We start from the raw sequence: 19,537 nt of genomic DNA on the forward strand, positions 1-19,537 counted from the left end.
TTTTCCCACAGAGATTAACTGAGTTGTGAGTCGTTCGTAAATGAGACGTATGGGTTTGCGCTAAAATACTACTTGCGATACTGCTTTGCAAATTCACACATCATGAGTCTGCATCTTGACTAAAACATTTTAGACGTTCTAGATCATATTTTACCTGAATGAAAATGAGGCTATGAGAGGCAGAACTCAACGTACTGTTTTTGTCAAATAAATACGGCATCTACTCTGAGGTCTACAGTAGAAATACACTGCGTTTCGGTCCAAATAGCCCAGATTTGGGTCAGGCACTGGATCACTGTGCCGAGTGGGATTACAGATGGACAGAGAGCTAAACAACCACTGGTTGGTTGTGAATGTGCCACACTGCATTACTGAATCTCCAGTGAGCACAGAAGGAAATGTGATGGAGACGGTTACCTACTAATACAAACCCAGTGTTTTGTTCCCAGATTCCTGGGGAGAAACACATCTTCAGATTCAAAACACAGAGTGCAATATGTTGATTTAGAAAGGTTTATTTCTGGAATTTCCCATTATGCATCATTATTGTCTGACTATATGAGAGTCGCCATTCGATAGTCGTTCAAAGATCAAAAAATAATGCAATCTAAGCACACTTCTATGAACCTGAATATATTGCAAAAGACTCAATCAAGAAAAACCAAACACTGCAAAATGCCTCCAAATAGGCTAATCATCAAATATTCACATCGCTATGGGTTTTTATTTTTATCCTAATTCCTAAACGCTTGACATTTCTTGAATACTTGGTTGTATTCTAGTCAAAATCACATGAGATTTTAAATTGATATCTGAGGTCCAATTGGCATAATGAATCGTGTCGAATGTACAGCAATTCATCACTTGGCAATCACATCAAATAGAACATGTGCTCAATTACTTAGCACATTTTTTTCCCCATTTCTTCTGAATTATTAATGATAAAATGGAATATTTATTAAATTCTTAACAGATAACTTCTTCAGGCCTCTGCCTTTCTTGGCCTACAAAGTTAGTGCAAAAACACTTGAGAATATCTTGCATTAGCTAGTTTCCAACAAACATTACACAACAATGAACAGATTTACCATGCATACAGAAATGTACGTATGCGGATATGGGCTATAAATCAGTCCCAGCCTAAGTCTGTAAATTGGATTTGCCAATGTTTGCAAGGTTAGTAGAATCAAGACTTTGAAAGCTGGTTTTTAATTGTTGCATCACATAATTAAGAAATCCTCCTTTAACTGACAAGAATAACTTAAAAAAAAACTGTGCTTGGACGCTTCACTTGTCAGTCAGACCATCTCTTCCTGTCTATGTCTATTCAAGAAATGTTAATCCTAGTTACCTAACGTTCTTCTACACATTTCTGAAAGTTATATTATAAAGTGTTACTATTAATGCTTATAATACTAATCAGTTATTACACACAGAAACTACATTGGTAGCGGGGCGGTGCCATCATGTCACTCTCTATGACTTTCAACAGACAGAAACCATCAGATTCTTTACTAAAGATGAGACGCAGAGGTTTCTTCATATGACAGAGATGAAGGTCACTGCATCCCTAATAAACCTGTTACATTTCTAGAGCCTGCCCATATTTGGACATTAATATTCCATTTAGAACTTAAATGCTTGTGTGTTCAGATTCAGTCAGTCATATTCAGCAAATGTGCATGTTTGGACATTAACTTTCAATTTAGGGTCCATCGTATTCAGCATATTGTCTATATTTTGGCTTTAATCTTAAAATTATAATGAATAGTGTCCGAGATATGCTCATATTTGAACAATTATCCTCAATTAGCAATTTAAAATGTTGTGTATGTGTCTATTTTTGGACATTAATGTTATTAATCAGGAATAATGTTCTTATTTAAACATTAATTAATGGTGATGGATAATGACCAACATCATCATGAACATCTCGTTTCGCGTTTTTGGAAATTTTTTTGTCATTTGCCTTGGAATGCATATTGTTTATCATATTCTTGATTAGAATCATTATTATTATTATATATAATAAGATTCGTGTTTCTAATAGCCTCGGAGGGGTCCAGCCCTGCCGTGATGGAGATGTACTTGTTTTCCAGTGGCGCAATATTGCAACAAACGATTTATTATGATAACAAATCAATTTATATGTTTGATAACATGCCGCGGAAACATTAAAAGCTCAAAAACGCTAATGAATGGGGGTCACTCACCCAGAACACGAAGGAATAGACGATGAGGAGAGTTTTGAGGCAGGTTATGACTGGTTTGGTCTCCATTCTCCTTGATGCCATGAGCGCAGTGGATTTGTGCTGCTGTGATTCTCCACTGCACCTCCGCCGCTGCGCTCCAGTCACTCTAGACGCGCCTGGCCAATCAGAGGGCGAGATACACCGCAAAGGACCCGCCCCGCTCCGTCAGTCTCCCTGCTGCCCAATCAGCGGAAGAGAGGAGGGACGTTCAAACCCCGCCCACGAGACGCGACGCCCTCTGCTGGACGTCACATGACAGTGACGACAGTTGCGCTAAAGGTGAGGATTGCGTCAGTGAAAAAGTGAAGGGATGAAAAAATGAAACCTGTAAAAAAAAAAAAAAAAAGTATAATAAGGATATTGTTTTTTTGGCCAAAAATGTATCTTTTTTTTTTTGGTGGGGTAGGGTGGGTGGGGGTTGGAAGCATTGTTATAGGATATAAAATGTCAAATTTGCTCATTATATTTAACTTTTGATATAAATAAAATAAAAAAATAACTTCTTACACTTAATAATTTGCATTTGTTTAATTTAATTGCCATTTGTTAGTCTCTGTCCTTGCTTGACTTTTTATACAAATGATTATAGGCTACATAAATTACAAAACTAATAAAACTCTCATAATGTAAAACCTTGGTGTCATAAATCAAAATAGTTTATTGGGTTGATTCATAATTTTATTTATATATATATATGTCTGTTCTTGCTCGACTTTACATAAAATGAATTGAAAATGAAATACAGTTTTAGGTTTATTGAAAACTATTAAAGCTGTGATTCTCTTCTATATTAGATGTCTGATGATAAGTTGTAAATGTAATAAATCACAAAAATGTTAAGCAACAAAAATCTGATATTGTGTGTGATATATGTGTGTGTGTGTGTGTATATATATATATATATATATATACACATGCATATAGATGGATGGATGGATAGATAGACAACAGTAGCCTAATTAAAATATTATAGTATTGATTATTATTTATAACCGTGTTAAAAAAAGTTTCAAATGATTAAAGTTCGAGATTACACAAAAAACAACGGTTAAGTTAAGCTAAACAAGCTCATTACTTCCCAGTCAACGCTGCATCCTCTCTCTCTCTCTCTCTCTCTCTCTCTCAGTAGAAACCTCATGTGATCCTTCAGTCTAGTGTGAAATAAGTTCACAGTTCAGCTCCAGTTTTAGCACACAGTCATGTTATTTTTGGCACTCCAATTTTGCAACCCACCGAGGAGCCAGTGTAGTGAGATTCAGCTCTCAGCAATTACAGCCGGCCGATGGAGGCGAGCACAACCACAACACAGCTGCTGAAGAACACGCACTCACCACGTGACCTGACCCCACTGTGACACCCTAAATCAACGAACCCACAGCAGGGCGTCAAGTCGCAGCTCCAGAGGGGGTTTGACGCCACTGAATATGATAAATACATATATAGAGGAAAATACTTACAGCATTTTAAAGTGTGGTCACATGGTCTAAACAGAAGCAAGATATTGCGTGATATTAACCCCTTTCACACAGAAATACAGGTGATGAGTAAAATTAGTTGACGACAAAAATGCGCTTTTGGCATGCAGGCAACTCTCCAACTTTTTACTGGTTAAGCACAATTTAGCTACACCTCAGTTTCAAAATACCGGTAGACTGACCATATGCACAGAACTTCTGGATAAGGATAAAACATCTCATAATCTTCCGGTGAAGCTCATTTAATATGTGTTGTATAGAGACCCTCACAGAAACCTCTCCTGCCTCATTCTTATCAGAAACTGAGACACAAAATAATTTGCAACTTCGTAAATAATGATAGCGGATAATGAAATTCTTGTTATTAAAGATCATATCATTTTATTTGCCGAGTCTGGTAATCCCAGGAAAGTACCCAGTCAGGCCAGTCTCTTAAACCACATCGTAATGGTCTTCTCGATCAATAATATTAATATTAATTTCTTAGCTTCACAGCCATAAACACATTTTTTAAATCTTATAAAATTTTGAAGCCTTTAGTGTTACTCAACTCTACAGCTGTGCAGCAAAATTCACGTTATTAAAGGATCGCTTTTCATCAAGGAATGTGCCAAAAATGTGTCTCCTGGTGAAAAACAAAGACTTTTAAAGATGAAGATGACTGTTATAACCAGGAGATGGCAGCAGAGGATCACTCATTGACTGCCATTTCAATAAGAATTGTGAATTTAAAAGTTGCAATTCCATTTTTTATTCGACTGCAGAGAGTCCCCATCGTACGGATTCCTATCCACATTTTTCCTGATGTAAAAATGGGTGCCGCCATTTGTAAAGCGGCTAATGAAACGGAAGTCTTACTAATAGGGAAAAAGGAAAAAGGTGACTGATAATGTGACATGCCTTTAGACTCCCTGAAGATGTGTTTAACAGTATGTCGACTGTTTGCTCAAGATCAGTGTTTGAGGTGTGACTGCTTTATCTTATAAACCTGTGTGTGTGTGTGTGTGTGTTGGTTCTTAGTCTATCAGCATTTCACCAGGTGTGTACCGCTGAGTCAGTTTTATGATGAAGAACAAACATTCAACCACACTGTATGAGGAAAGACTTTGACCAAAAGACAAAATGCCATTGCTTTCACTTTGTCGTCAGTCTTTTAGGATATTAAAAGTGTCAGTAATGTCACAGTTATGGAGTGGATTTAGCTTTTTATCCGCAGTAAAGTTATCCAGACCACATTTGATTCAACTTGATATCAGCATGGACTCTTTTGTAAATAAAAATCAATGGCAGTGAAATGTGGTTTGGTACCATTAAAGAGCAAGAAATCGAAACATCTTTGTTTTGGGATATACTGGTTAAGTGTTTTTAGCACGCTTCTTGTTGGTAATGTCAGGACATTGTTGGTTGGCAATTTCAATAACTACACAAATTCAGCATAAGACTAGGCCTTTTACTACACCTGTTATTTACTAAGAAGTACAGAAGCTAAACATCGCCCTCTACTGTTTAAAAGTGGCACAAACATTTATTTTCAGACATTCATTTGAACTTATAAGCATTAAATATTTAACTAAACCTATATTAATAATATTGTATATACAATACTGTACTTAAAAAGTTAAATTATGAAAATATATTTATTATATGAAGAGTATAAGATAACAGATAACGCAGTTTTTAACAATTTTCAAAAACCATGTTTGTTCATCGTGCATTTCAACCAATCTCAAACTGTAGTAGTTTATCTCGAATAAGTAAAAAAAAATAATAAAAAAAATACAGAGACATGATAACATAAACATGATTTTTGAAAATGCAAAAAATATCAGTTATTTTTGCAAATAAACTCTTCATAAATTTTTATACACAAAAACTTTTATACATTTTAATATATATATATATATATATATATATATATATATATATATATATAAAACGATTTAATAACAGTCATTCTATGTAATTGCATATATAACCTATATATATATATATGTGTGTGTGTGTGTGTGTGTATTTGTATGTATGTATATATATATATATATATATATATACATACACTAATAAGGTGTCAAATGTGAATATACATTTTTTTTATTAATACACATTTGAATGTTTGATGTACAGTAATTACAAAATTATCCAAGAAAATATTTCAAGCATAGTCACTGTAGATCAAATCAGTTTAATGTCGAAAGAGACATTTCAGTGTTTGTTGTTTAATCTTTGTCAGTCCAAACATATGTGTCCTAATAGAGATCCGGTTTCATCTACAAACAATAAATGTAAACATACTAAACTTATAAAAGTACTACAACAAACTACAGAGAAAGAGAATCATCGTGATCATATTTTACGTTTTGAGAGACCAGTCTGACTTCTAGTGCTTTTGAACCCAAAATGCTTCCGATTTGATTTTTTAGTGTTGAGAATAAGTGCATGTTCATAAAATTACAAGGGATTCAGTTTAACACACACACAAAAAAATTACCTAAAAATAGTTTTAAGTGCAAAAGCATCATTTGGTCGTCATGTACACAAACTTTATGTAACTTTGTTCCCCATCAGTTTTCATCAAAGTCTCTCTTCCTGAGTGCTGATTGGTCAAAGGTGTGCGCAGGATATTTCATTCGACCAATCATCAGAGGGTTTGAGGTATTCAGGTGCTGATTGGCTCGGAGCCATGTGATCAGTTCTTGCCTGTGATTGGCTGTTATAATTGTTGTTGGTAGTGACTGATACTTGTCAGAAGTAGCAGAGCCTCGTCTACTCTGTCTGTATGTCGGAAACCAGGAAGATCAGCCGTCAACAAAACCTTCAATACTGACGGCTGCGAGAGACATACAGAGAGAAGAAACTTTACCTTTATATATATATATATATTACTGAGCTTAATTTTAGAAATGGCTTTGATCTGAAACCCTACCTTGAGTCCAGCGAAGATCATGGAGACTCCTCTCCGCTGGATCTGTTTGAGCAGTTCAGTGAGCTCATGGACCACAGTGAAGTCTAGAGAGCTGACGTGAGAACAGTCCAGAACCAGACAGCGCGGAGGAGACGCTGACAGACCACAGACACCAGACCGTGAGCACTCAGTGAGAGCGTGTGTGTGTGTGTGTGTGTGTGTGTGTGTGTGTATGTGTGTCTCACCGTGAAGGGCGTGTTTGAACACGAGTCTGCTGAGATGCTCCGTCACGGGGAAGTTCAGCCCACTGTCCGGCTCCAGAAGCAGCACGCCGTCGTCACACACCTGAACACACACACACACACACAAACCTCACGGACTGCTGCTGCATCTCCGTCACTTTATAAACGTCACTCTTCAGTTCATGTTTAATGGTAAAGACATGATAGTATTCTATTAGTATATGAGTAGTATATAGTATTTAAAATCGTTCCCCCAAAAAACAACAGATTAATATTTTTAAAGAATCATTACAAGTTTTTGGATATACAAATTTATAAATATTTTATTTTAATGTTTCTTTATAGTTCATTAATATGCATTATTTACAAAAAGAAATGTGTTACATTTTATGGATTTAAATATCACATTTTTTATAGTTGCACATTAAAATATAATGTTAAATGTCTTTTACATGTTTCAAAAAGTAACTAAAATGCATTTACTTTTTTTCTTTGCAAACATTTATATTTTATTTAATATTTATTTATTTAAATATATTTATATAAGTTAGAGAGATATTTTTAGTTACCTCATATGTATATATTAGTTATATTTAATATTCACATATTTTTTATATTTTGTATTATTTTTACACATTCAGCAACTGAAGTGCATTTATCTTTTTTCTACACAAAATATATAATTTATTTATATTAAAAATAAAAATTTATTATATACAATAAATGTTTTAGGTAATATTTTTTATTTTTAAACACGTATATTTATATTAGATATGTATACATGTATATGTAATTGTAAATATGAAATATGTAAAATATGTAATTGATATGAAAAAAGGAAAGTATATATACATATTAGTGCTGTCAAATGATTAAATGCTTCCAAAATAAAAGTTTTTGTTTACATGATATATATGTGTGTCTACTGTGTATATTTATACACACAAATGCATGTATATTTGTAAGAAAAATGTTACGTTTATATATTAAATATATTTACATATATTATAAATATTATGAATAAAAATATACATTCGTAAATACATGTAAATATTTTCAAAATATATGCTGTATGTGTGCGTATTTATAAATACAGAATAAATATACACAGTGCACATGCTATATGTTATGTAAACAAAAACTTTTATTTTAGACGCGATTAATCACGATTAATTGTTTGACAGCACTAAAACACACACACACACACACACTAAAAACATATTGCCTTTCAATCAAATAATTGAAATCTTTAATTAAAGATTTCAATTAAATAGAAATGTATAGTATATAAACATTAAGTCAAGATTATTTAAATCTACTAACATTCCAATAATAAAATGAATAAATTATTTATTAATATAATAAAACAGTATTTGTTTTTGTTTGACATTTTACGTTGTAAAACAGAAAGTGGATTTCTAGAATAAAAGTCTTTCATTCACAGCTCACAGGCCACACCTAACATATTCATATTTCATAAAAAAAACTGACTGAAACTGAAACTCACCTTCACTTTGGGTCTGGCCACGATATACAACAGCATGAATCCCGAAACAACCACACCTCCCACAATGCCATACTGCACCTCCCAGAAACTGACCACAAACGTGACCAAGAACGGCAGCAGATCGAGTCCTGAGGTAAACAGTGCGATTTTAAAGCAAACAAAACACTTCTATAGTTCAAATCTGTGCCGTAAAGTCTCACTCTTGACTCTCCAGAGCTGGAGCGGCACTCTGAAGTCCATCATGGGACAGACGGCGCAGATGATGACGGCAGCGAGGGACGCTTTAGGGATGTAGAAGAAGAGTGGCATGAGGAACGCCAGCGACAGCAGCACTATCACACCTGCCCAGAAACACACACCTTCAGATGCTGTCCACAGTTTAAAAGTCAACCTGATCGCAGAGAGTGTGTGCTACCTGTGACGATCCCTCCAGCGGGCGAACACACTCCGGTTTGAGAGTTCACCGCGGTTCTGTCAGAAAACACCACATCAAGACACTGACTTAGCGAAGAGCTAGCCAACAAATACTTTAGCATTAGCGCTTAGCGTGCAGACAGACCTTCCGAAGCTGCCCGTGACGGGATACGCCGACACAAACGAGCCCATGATGTTCGTGAGACCTGCAAAAACAACATTACAATGAGAAACCGACCGATTTACACTTGTGATAAAACATCGTAAAGGAAGAGAATCTCTCACCGATGGCAAAGAGCTCTTGGTTAGCATCGATTCGGTAGTTATTCTTGCTAGCTGCATGGAGAAAAGAAAAAAAGTGTTAAATGTGTCTAAACAACATCTGACACAGAAGTAAGGACAGTTTGAAGCTCTTACCGAAAGCCTTCGCAATAGCGATGCTCTCTAAGACGCCCATTAACGGAATAACGGCCAGACCGCCGCCTAAATCCTGACAAAAAACACACCCCATTGGTCATTAATGATCACTATTCTGTTAGATACTCTACTTACAATCTCTCAAATGTCACATATACTTTACTAATACTATAGTTTACTATTCTGAAATGTGGTATTACATGACAGCTCAACTTTCTGGGATCCAAGTACCACAAGGGGGCGCATAAAAAAAATATATTTACTATTTTATCATATATAGAATAATAAATTATAGAATTATTTTTTATATATATATATATATATATATATATAAAATTCTATAATTTATTATTCTATTAATAGAATAATGACCCTAGTTTTTAAGATTAATGAATAAAAACTTATTTTATTATTATTATTTTATTATTATTTATTATTATTTTAAAGGGGCGCATCATTTTTTTTTTTTACTATTTTATCATATATAGAATAATAAATTATAGAATTATTTATATATATATATATATATATATATATATATATATATATATATATATATATATATATATATATATATATATATATATATAATTCTATAATTTATTATTCTATTAATAGAATAATGACCCTAGTTTTTAAGATTAATGAATAAAAACTTATTTTATTATTATTATTTTAAAGGTTTATACATCTGACATTATTAGTGCATAGAAAAAAAAAAGTAATAATTTTCGAAAATATATTTAATTGTTTTTGGCATTAGTGCAATGATGGAACAGCTTTTAAAAAATATATACATTATGTTCATAAATATTTAAATATAATATTATCTTTATAATACAATATAATAATCATCATAATTTACGTTTTTTTATTTAATATATATATATATATATATATATTGTCTATACATTTAGATAATTTTATCTGAATTTTATTTTATAAACTACACTTAATTTCACATTAAATAGTGAAAGAAAAATACTCTTTGTGTAATATTTTCCAAACAACAGAATAATAATGATTGAATGCACTTATATTATATATATTATATAAATGCATTACAATCATTATTATTCTCAATCATTAAATTATTCTCAATTTTCAATATTTTATACAACAATGCTAAAATGTTTCAGATGCCTTTAATAATTAACATTCTTATTTTTTTTTACATATAATTATATTAATATAACTGCAGTATATGTCAAATAATCTTGATTTTTTTAAATTACATCACTACACAATTTATTTTTATAATTTCATCTATTTTAATGTATTTAATTTTATTTCTATACATTTTCTATACAATATACACATAAACATTATTTTAGGTTTTATTTATATTTAATTAATATAAAAGAAAATACAATATATATATATCAATAATTTTAAATGTTTTTAAGTGCCTCAAATAATTTATATATTTAAATTAAATGTAGTTTATTATAGCATTTTTATATATATAAAAAAATATATCCTAATAACAAATTTATTAATATAACTCATCAGTAGCCTATTTGATTCTCTGGAGGCCGTTCTTTTAGATGGAGATAAAAAATATGAAAGATTTGTATCAAAAACGACACACCTTCACGATGTCACTGAAAGTAATCAGCGTGCCATTGGCTACAGTCTCTGAAAGGGGCGGGGCTTTGAAAGGAGGCAGTCCTTGGGCAGTTTTCCCGGTGAGGCTGAAGCAATGGTGTCCGGTGACCTCAGCAGAATACGCAACAGCCGTCGCTGCGATGACCACCAGAGCGTTCCTGACTGCCACACAAGAAGATCGTACGTAAACATCTGTCAGTTACACTTACAGGTTCACAAGAGCTTCTGAGCACCCACCAGTGGCTAAACTCCACACCAGCCCACGGGCCGACCGGATGAAGAGAGGAGACTCGTCTGGAGACGAACCCAGAGAAGTCTTCATCAGCGTCAACATGAGCAGGAAGAACAGACAGCACAGACCCAGAATCACATCTCCGACTCTGAGAACACAGTTGATTGAGATACGCACTCAGACAAGATGGTTTAACACCACAGTTCATCGGTCAGACATCATATATATATGTGTGTGTGTGTGTGTGTGTGCTCACCTGGCCTCAGGGATCTTGTGGAAGGTGTAGTAAACCTGTAAGAAGAACTGCTGTGGGATCCCCTTCAGACCCAGAATATTCTGCGCAACAAACGAAGGGGATTGACTCCTCACAGATCGTAAAGGACATTTAAGAAGCATGCAATGAAATGAGGAGAGGCGTAAGTGATTGTTCTAGCGTGAGACTCTGACCTTGACCTGACCGAAGCCGATGGTGACAGCAGCAGCACAGGTGAAGCCTTTAATTACTGGATATGAGATGAAGTCCAGGAGGAAACCTGATGAACAAACAGAGTAAAAATCAACATCAGATCAGCTGTTTCGCACACACACACACACACACATTTTTCTTAAAATCTTTTAAAAAAGTAATAAAAAACACATATAAATGCATATAATAATAATACTAATAATAATTGCTATTATAAATAATAATTAGTATTATTACTATTATAATTAACTAATAATAATTATTATTAGGATTATTATTATCATTTAATAATAATAATAATAACATGATAATTTTAAAAAGAACATTTTAAATATATTACTATTTATGAAAACACAAATGCTCAATTTAGCTTGTTTGGATTATTAAATGGATTATTTAATTTATGCATGAATTCACATTTCCTCATAATTTTTTTTTTTTAATTGTTGCAACAACAACAACAATATTAAAAACAATATTTATAATTTTATTTCACAGTTGGAAAACAAATATATTCACTTTTTGGATAAATATTATTTTCTGTTTATTTATTTGTTTCTATGTTTATTTTATTATGAACAACATTTAACAACTGCTCCAACTGTATTATTAATACATATTTAAAATATAAAATATTAATTGATATATGAATGTTTATGAAAACGCTTTTTTTGTACTAATTAAATATTAGTTTATTATTATTGATTATAAAAAAATAAAAAATAAAAAACAGCTAAGTTCGTTCTCGGGAAAATATTTATCTGTTATAATCCAACTCGGTCACTTCCACAACCTCAGTTGCCACATTTTTAAAACCTGTTGCTACATTTTGGTGTGCGGCTTCACAGTCATGTACAGGAAGTTGCACAGGAAGTAATCGAATCTAATATTTACGTGTCAGAAAAAACCCACAAACTTCCTGTTTTCAAGACGGCCCTGATTTACATGCGGCCGAGACTACTTTCACTTCTTGATGACAACACTTCAGTCAAAGTTTATGTAAACTTCGGCGTTTAAATAATCTTAGAATGTTAACAAATAATATTTTTCATAGTAAAAACATAGATATCTTTAAAAGTTTACACTCAGTTCACTTGAAGTTTCTACCGTTAACTTAAACTACTTAGACAAAAAAAAAAATGACTAGAACTGAAATAAATTAAAAGCTGTTTATAAATATTTTAAACAAGAATTATTAAAACGTCCATAAAGATGACTATCTACCTCAAATTTTTATGAATCACACACAAAAATATGACCTAAATAATAACATCAAAGAGATAGTTCTCCCAAAAATTTAAATTCTGTCATTAATATCTCACCCTCATGTCGTTACAAACCTGTAAGACTTTTGTTCCTCTTCAAAATGCGAATTAAGATATTTTTGATGAAATCCGAGAGCTTTATGACCCTGCAGCAATGCAACTGATGTCACATGCATTATTTTAATGATGTTCTTACTACCTTTGAGAGCCTTGAACGAGTCAGTTGCTATCTTTGCAAGGTCAGAAAGCTCTCGGATTTAATCAAAAATACCAAAACTTGTGTTTTGAAAATGAACGAAGGTCTTACAGGTTTGGAACGACACAAGGGGTGAGTAATTAATAACAGAAACTATCCCTTTAAGCACATTTTCATCTCACCCAGTCTGAGCAGAGCCATTCCCGTCTGGATGATGCCGCACAGCAGTGTGAGCACCACCGCAAACACAGGATCTCCTCCGATATACGCTGAACACAGCAGGGACATGATGGCGGTCGGGCCCAGCGTGATGTCTTTAGATGTCCCAAATACACAATAGATGAAACCACCCATGAAGGCAGAATACAGGCCATACTGGAAAAACAAACAAGCCTTGTGTCAAGAAAACCCTCCTCAGTCTCAGTCTCTGGAGGACTGTGAATGATCGTACCTGCACAGGTAAACCAGCCACTTCTGCATAGGCCAGAGCCTGAGGAACTGTGGTCAAACCCACCGTCAGACCCGCGATCAGGTCCATCTTCAGCCAGGTCAGGTTATACCTGGGCATCCAGGTGAGTATGGGAAAATAGGAGCGCAGGGCGGCATACCAGGGGATATCTGTCACCCGCTCCATCAGAAGATCCCAGATCTGCTGACCTTCAGCTCCAACAAAACACCATCAGTTAAGGATCAAGAAAAGAGCTGTAGTGCTTCATCCAGGATGTTGAACGCCGCTCGGATGGTGTGGACAAACAATGATGTGGCAGGGTTCACGGGAAGGGTGGAGCTATCAAGCTCTTCTTAGCTGTGTGCTAGTCAAAAGGGTTTCTTCTTGTTTTTGGAAAGTCCATCTGTGGAGAATTCAACACCACTAGTTAGTAAAACCAACCTAAAATATAAGACAGCCTGCTATAAAACACATGATCACCAGATGCAAACACTGCTGATATAATGTGAATCATACAGTAATAAAAACATATGGTTGTTCATCCTGTTTTTTATTAGTACATTTAAACAGCAGTAAAAAAAATTACTTTATGTATAAATATATTCAAATAAAAATACTATTATTTTTATTTAGTTATTATTATTTGCATTTGCATTACAGATAAAAATACCTCTGTAATGAGATGCAAAATGCAAAGAATAAAAATAATTTTGGCTGTAAAAATACCCTTAAAATTTATAAAATTACAAATTCTAGCATAAATATATTGTCATTACCAATAATGCATTATTACATGCGGTTGTATCTATGTTTTACATTCAAGTAGCAAGATTTTATTGATTCATTTTTTTAAACAAACTTGTAAAAATATATTCCATTAAATAAATAAATAAATAAATATATATATTGCATTTCAATAACGAGATACAAATTGCTAAATTAGAAAGAAAGAAAGAAAGAAAGAAAGAAAGAAAGAAAGAAAGAAAGAAAGAAAGAAAGAAAGAAAGAAAGAAAGAAAGAAACCATCGCAATGGTCCTAAAATACAGTTAAAACTGATTAGGTAAGACTTTTGACATGAATCATATGACATTTTAAAAGGATCTCATGATCTGAAAACCCAGTGCAATGCAAATCGAAGAAGAGCATTTGTAAAAAAAAGAAAAAAGAAAAAAACTTACTAAATATAATAATAATAATAATAATAATAATAATAATATCAGTTAGATAATAGTATTTACAAACCGAACTGAAAGTTGAGATCAATGATAAGAGGCACAATGTGAAATCAAGTTAAAGATCAAACCTCAGAGATGCCTTTGAGCCTCGCGCTTCATCGGAGTTCAAACATTCCGCTGCAGTGATCTCTTTATTTACATCAAACCACAGATAAACAATGAAACATTTGAGGAATCAAAGCGACTCCAGCGGGTCTCGCGCTCTGTTTGACATGAGACTCAACAACAGCCCTTCTGCTGGCGTCAGCGGCGACGCGCGACGCGATTGGCCGAGGCGTCGCGTCAGCTGACCGTGGTCATGTGATGGATTCACTCACATGATGGCGGAAGTTTGTCTCGCTGAGTGTAAACAAAGTACAAACTTTCCCATTAGCTTTACTAACATTTCTGCATCAGAAGTTGGTTTTCCACCTGCCAGAAAACGTTATTAGAAGAAGAAGTAGCAACGTCTCTGAAGCCAAATGACACTAAAATGTGGCTCGTGTGGACTTTGTTGTGTCTTCTGGTTTGTTGAGAGTGCAGAAGAAGAAACGTGCTTTTCATCATCGGTGTGTAATAAAACACGATCATGGGTTTTTTTTTTTAGCCACTACTGATTTGACAAAATAACTAGTTTATGCAGCAATGTCTGTGTTGTTGCATTTATCTTTGTGTTGTTTTAACGTTGTTTTGCTGTTATGGTTTATTAAGTTTGTATTGATGTTTGTAGTGTTATGTTTAATTAACGTTGTTTTGAGGTTTATACTGTTATGTTGTATTGATTTTTGTATTGTTATGGTTAATCAACGTTGTTTTGATGCTTATATTATGTTGTATTGATGTTTGTATTGTTATGTTTAATTAATGTTGTTTTGATGTTTGTATTATGTTGCTTTGAAGCTTGTATTGTTATGTTGTATTAACATTGTTTTGATGCTTGTATTGTTATGTTGTATTGATGCTTGTATTGTTATGTTGTATTAATGTTGTGTTTATGTTGTGTTGTACAACGCAGCTGATGATGGTGGGTTCCAAACAGATGTTTACAACAACACTGTGGTCCAGACCCCTCATCTCCGGGCTTCTGTTTTAGATGAGATGAGAGTGCAGCTATCTTATGACTATAAACAGAATGACTCCTTGTTAACAACATTATATATATATATATATATATATGTTGGTGTGTGTGTGTGTGTGTGTGTGTGAGTGAAAGTAGCATCCAACTATTATGGTTTTTGGGATTGTTTTTGTTTTGAGTCCTGGTAATAAAAATCTTTCTACCAACTGGCAGATGCGTATGATTACGACAATTGTATTTTTCTATGAAATTTAAAGTACATTTGTAAAAATTGTGAACACTTTTTGACACATGCAGAAATCCAGTATTGAGGAAAAAAACAGCTTATGATTTGTTACTGGAAGCATGAACTAGTAAAACTTGGAAAATTTTGGAGTCATACTGAATTCATGATTGCTGTTTTTGGGAAAGGTATCATTGGGAAAAAACATGTGGGTCCAGGGCCTGTGTACCCGTTTGATTTCGTCTACTCAGAAGAGACTGATTCCATTCTTCAGATGGGTCGGAATATCACCAAGATCAAGCTCCTAGTCCGGAAGTTCTTCCGAAGCCAGAAAGAGAAGAGGAGTGAGACAGAAGAGGAACGGCCGTTCTTTCTCTACGTGGCATTCCATAATCCTCACCGCTGTGGCAATTCCCAGCCTCAGTATGGAATGTTCTGTGAAAAGTTTGGGAATGGGGAGAATTCCGGATTGGGAGCCAAAGTATTACTCTCCAGATCAGGTCAAGGTGAGCCTGTTTTAATAAAGAAAAATTTAAAAGGTCATAAGTTGAGTTTCCTAACCATCAAGTTTCTTCATATTTGACTAGGTAGCGTACTTTATTCCAGACCCTTCTGCAGCGAGGGCGGATATTGCGGCCTAATACACAACGGTCAGCCGGCTGGAACAAGGTTATATATTTTACACCACTCACAGTAATATTGAAATGTTTGCTTGCATAGATCTTTACAAATCTTCTGCTTGATTTCGAAGGTGTCGGTCTGGTTTTTCAAGAACTATGGGATGTGGGATATGAAATTGACACTCTGGTGATCTACAGCTCGGATAACGGAATTCCGTTTCCCAATGGTGGCACAAACCTGTACGGCTCAGGTGTGAAGGAACCCATGCTGGTCTCCTCACCTGAACACCGGCAGCGTTGGGGGCAGGTTAGCCAGGCTTACGTCACTCTGCTGGGTAAGAGCCAATCAATAGCTTGATCAGTTGATATCAGGAACATGTGAAGGTAAACTAATGTGCACAGCTCATAGACTCTCATGGGCATTGAGAGTTGTGCTATAACTACTTTTAACCACTAGGTGGTGCTGTACGCCTGTGTTTAAGAAAACTCTGCACCTCATGCACTTGTTTCTGTGATTGAGGTCAGAGTATAGAAATACTGTTACTGACTGGCAGATTTAAGAAAACATCAGTACGATAATTGTTTGTATCGGAAGATATTTGTACTACACTTTTTTTATATATACAAATAGCCAAATATTCATATCACTCTAAAACACAACATTTCCGATGAAACTCATTTATGTATTTTAGACCAAATGAGTTTTTGTACAATTTAGAAAAACTACATCTCACTATTACACCATTTTGCTCTTGTTTCTTTTTTTTCGAGTCTAGAAAATAATACATATATTTTTTTTTTTACTGTACGACAAATTGTTACCAGCAAAGCATATGTGAATGATGAATAGCAAGTTTTCCATAAAAATATTTGTTTCCTGACAAATGACTGCCAATTAAGCAAAATTTTAATTGTTTATACAATATAAAAAGGTGTCTTTCATTGTTGCACCTTTTGGCACTAGATTCTTTGTCTGCGATCACATTTTATATATACTCGAATTATTGCCAGTGTAACATTTTATGTTTTTACAAATCACAAGTTGTTCACATGATAATATGAAATGGCATACCTCATTATTGCACATTTTTGTGCAAGATGCTATGTTTAATGTCACAATTCAATATTTACTCAAACTATTGCCAATTAAATTGTTACCAACATAGTGTCTGTGTACAACAAAGTTTTTTGTACAGATGTAGAAATAATTAAATGGCACCTCTCTATTACACCTTATTGCATTCGTTTCTGTGTTTCAAGTCTAGATAATAGCACGGATATATATTCTACTGTACGACAAATTGCATAGAAAATGTGTATAACAATTTCCTTTTCTATGAATCGGATGTTCATACAATATTCCGAAATGGCTTCCTTTCATTAGCGCACATTTTCATGCTGGTTCTGTGTTTGAGGTCACATTTTTGTATTTACATAAATTATTACCAATGCAACATTTTATATTTGTACAAATCGCAAGTTATTCGTACAACATAAAAGAATAGCATCCCTCACTATTACAAATTTTCGCAATTGGTTCTAAGTCCATATTTTTTATTTACTGAAAGTCAATATAATATTGTCAATTGTTGTCAATATAATAACCTTCTTTTTCTATTTCTATGAATCAAAAGTTATTCATTCGATATTATAAAATGGCGTCCCTCATTATTGCACCTTTTCGCACTTGATTCTATGTTTAAGGTCATATCTTTCTATTTACTCACAGATTATCGGGAGTTTAACAACATTTTCTTGTGAGTTAATTGTAAGTCACTTTAAAACAGCCTCTCTCACATATTCCCCAGACATCACTCCCACCGTACTGGACTGGTTTTCTTTGCCATATCCATCATACAGTCTCTCAGGGGCTCAGGTCAGTCTCTTCTCCCAGCCCTGATCTCAGAACCGTCCTGGGTCACCGTCTATGCCAGCCAGAGTCTTCACCAGGTCACTATGTTTTATCCAATGTGCTTCATCCGTCAGGGCCACTACCGCCTCCTGCACAACATGCACTACCACATGCCCTTCCCTATAGACCAGTGTCCCCTACCCTACCTTCCAGGATCTGTTAAACCGGACTCAGTCGGGTCAGCCCACAGGCTGGTTTAAGACTCTAAAGCAGTATTACTACAGGTCGAGGTGGGAGCTGTTTGACCTCCAGTCAGATCTGACTGAGAGGCAGAACCTAGCTGGTGATCCGGCCCACACCCGGGTCTGGAGAGCCTGAGGGATCAGCTGCTGAAGTGGCAGTGGCAAACAGAGCATCCGTGGGTTTGTGAGCTGGATGCCGTCCTCAAGACCAAGCTGGAACCGCAGTGCCGACCGCTGTACAATGGACTATAAGTGCCTCAAATCTGAGAGAAAACTCTATAAACTTTTTATGATTCAGGTTCACTCTTTAACTGGAGTAAAATGAGAGCTGTAGGATCATATTTTTATTTTATATGTTGACAATGTTAATAAAACATAAGTCAACATTATTGCATCTCTTTTATTATATCTCTTTCTTATTTATACCTCTTCTTTATTTGAAAATATTTGATCGTATTTTATTTGACAGTGTTTTCATTACCCTAGACTCCAAATACATGTCCTCTGCCTGCCTAGTTTCATTTCTGAGAGATTGTCAATCAATTATCTTTATCACAATTATCTGTATAATTGTTATAATTTTAATATATATTTTATATTTGTCATCTCAATATACCTAAGAACAACATATAAAAATATTTTTATTTTATTTAAAATATTCTTTTTATTATTATATGCATAACTTCTTGACTATGATTTCAAAATTACATCGTTGTATTTACATTTTGTATTATTGTTTTATTACAAATAACATTGGTTTGGAATAATACTAATATTTTAATGATAATAGTAGTAATAACAATAAAAATAAACATTACTTTTTGGCTTCTTAAATATAATGTCATAGCCTAAGGAACTAGATTTTCAAATAATTTTTGGACTT

At 34.1% G+C, this 19,537-nt stretch overlaps 2 protein-coding genes and 1 pseudogene across 4 annotated transcripts in view; 1 reads left to right on the plus strand and 2 right to left on the minus strand.

Annotated features, from left to right (window-relative positions):
* LOC127987896 (tetraspanin-7) overlaps positions 1 to 2,372 on the minus strand; it is a 31,875-nt gene extending 29,503 nt beyond the window's left edge. Inside the window, exon 1 of the mRNA XM_052590330.1 lies at positions 2,214 to 2,372. Coding sequence (XP_052446290.1) covers positions 2,214 to 2,294 — 81 coding nt within the window. The 5' untranslated portion in view covers positions 2,295 to 2,372. The remainder of the gene's footprint in view (positions 1 to 2,213) is intronic.
* Positions 2,373 to 5,802: 3,430 nt separating this feature from the next.
* On the minus strand, positions 5,803 to 16,893 carry LOC127987915 (sodium-independent sulfate anion transporter). Of its 3 annotated transcripts, XM_052590368.1 has the most exons (17): positions 16,799 to 16,893; positions 16,341 to 16,452; positions 13,428 to 13,827; positions 13,159 to 13,351; positions 11,497 to 11,582; positions 11,306 to 11,385; positions 11,055 to 11,197; positions 10,801 to 10,979; positions 9,210 to 9,282; positions 9,078 to 9,128; positions 8,938 to 8,998; positions 8,794 to 8,849; positions 8,579 to 8,719; positions 8,379 to 8,506; positions 6,875 to 6,974; positions 6,651 to 6,784; positions 5,803 to 6,554 (listed from the first exon to the last, which is right to left on the minus strand). In XM_052590368.1, exons 3-17 carry the CDS (start codon positions 13,608 to 13,610, stop codon positions 6,438 to 6,440), a joined length of 1,725 nt encoding a protein of 574 aa, XP_052446328.1. In that variant the 5' UTR covers positions 13,611 to 13,827; positions 16,341 to 16,452; positions 16,799 to 16,893; the 3' UTR covers positions 5,803 to 6,437. The 3 variants fall into 3 exon arrangements, with proteins under 3 accessions (XP_052446328.1, XP_052446329.1, XP_052446327.1); XM_052590369.1 differs by lacking the exon at positions 16,341 to 16,452 and having other exon boundaries at positions 16,799 to 16,818; XM_052590367.1 differs by lacking the exons at positions 16,341 to 16,452; positions 16,799 to 16,893 and adding an exon at positions 14,729 to 14,961.
* Positions 15,118 to 19,238, plus strand: LOC127987916 (N-sulphoglucosamine sulphohydrolase-like; annotated as a pseudogene).
* Positions 19,239 to 19,537: the final 299 nt, after the last annotated feature.

Source organism: Carassius gibelio, chromosome B22 (assembly GCF_023724105.1).
Source record: "Carassius gibelio isolate Cgi1373 ecotype wild population from Czech Republic chromosome B22, carGib1.2-hapl.c, whole genome shotgun sequence".
NCBI classification, from domain to species: Eukaryota; Metazoa; Chordata; class Actinopteri; order Cypriniformes; family Cyprinidae; genus Carassius; species Carassius gibelio.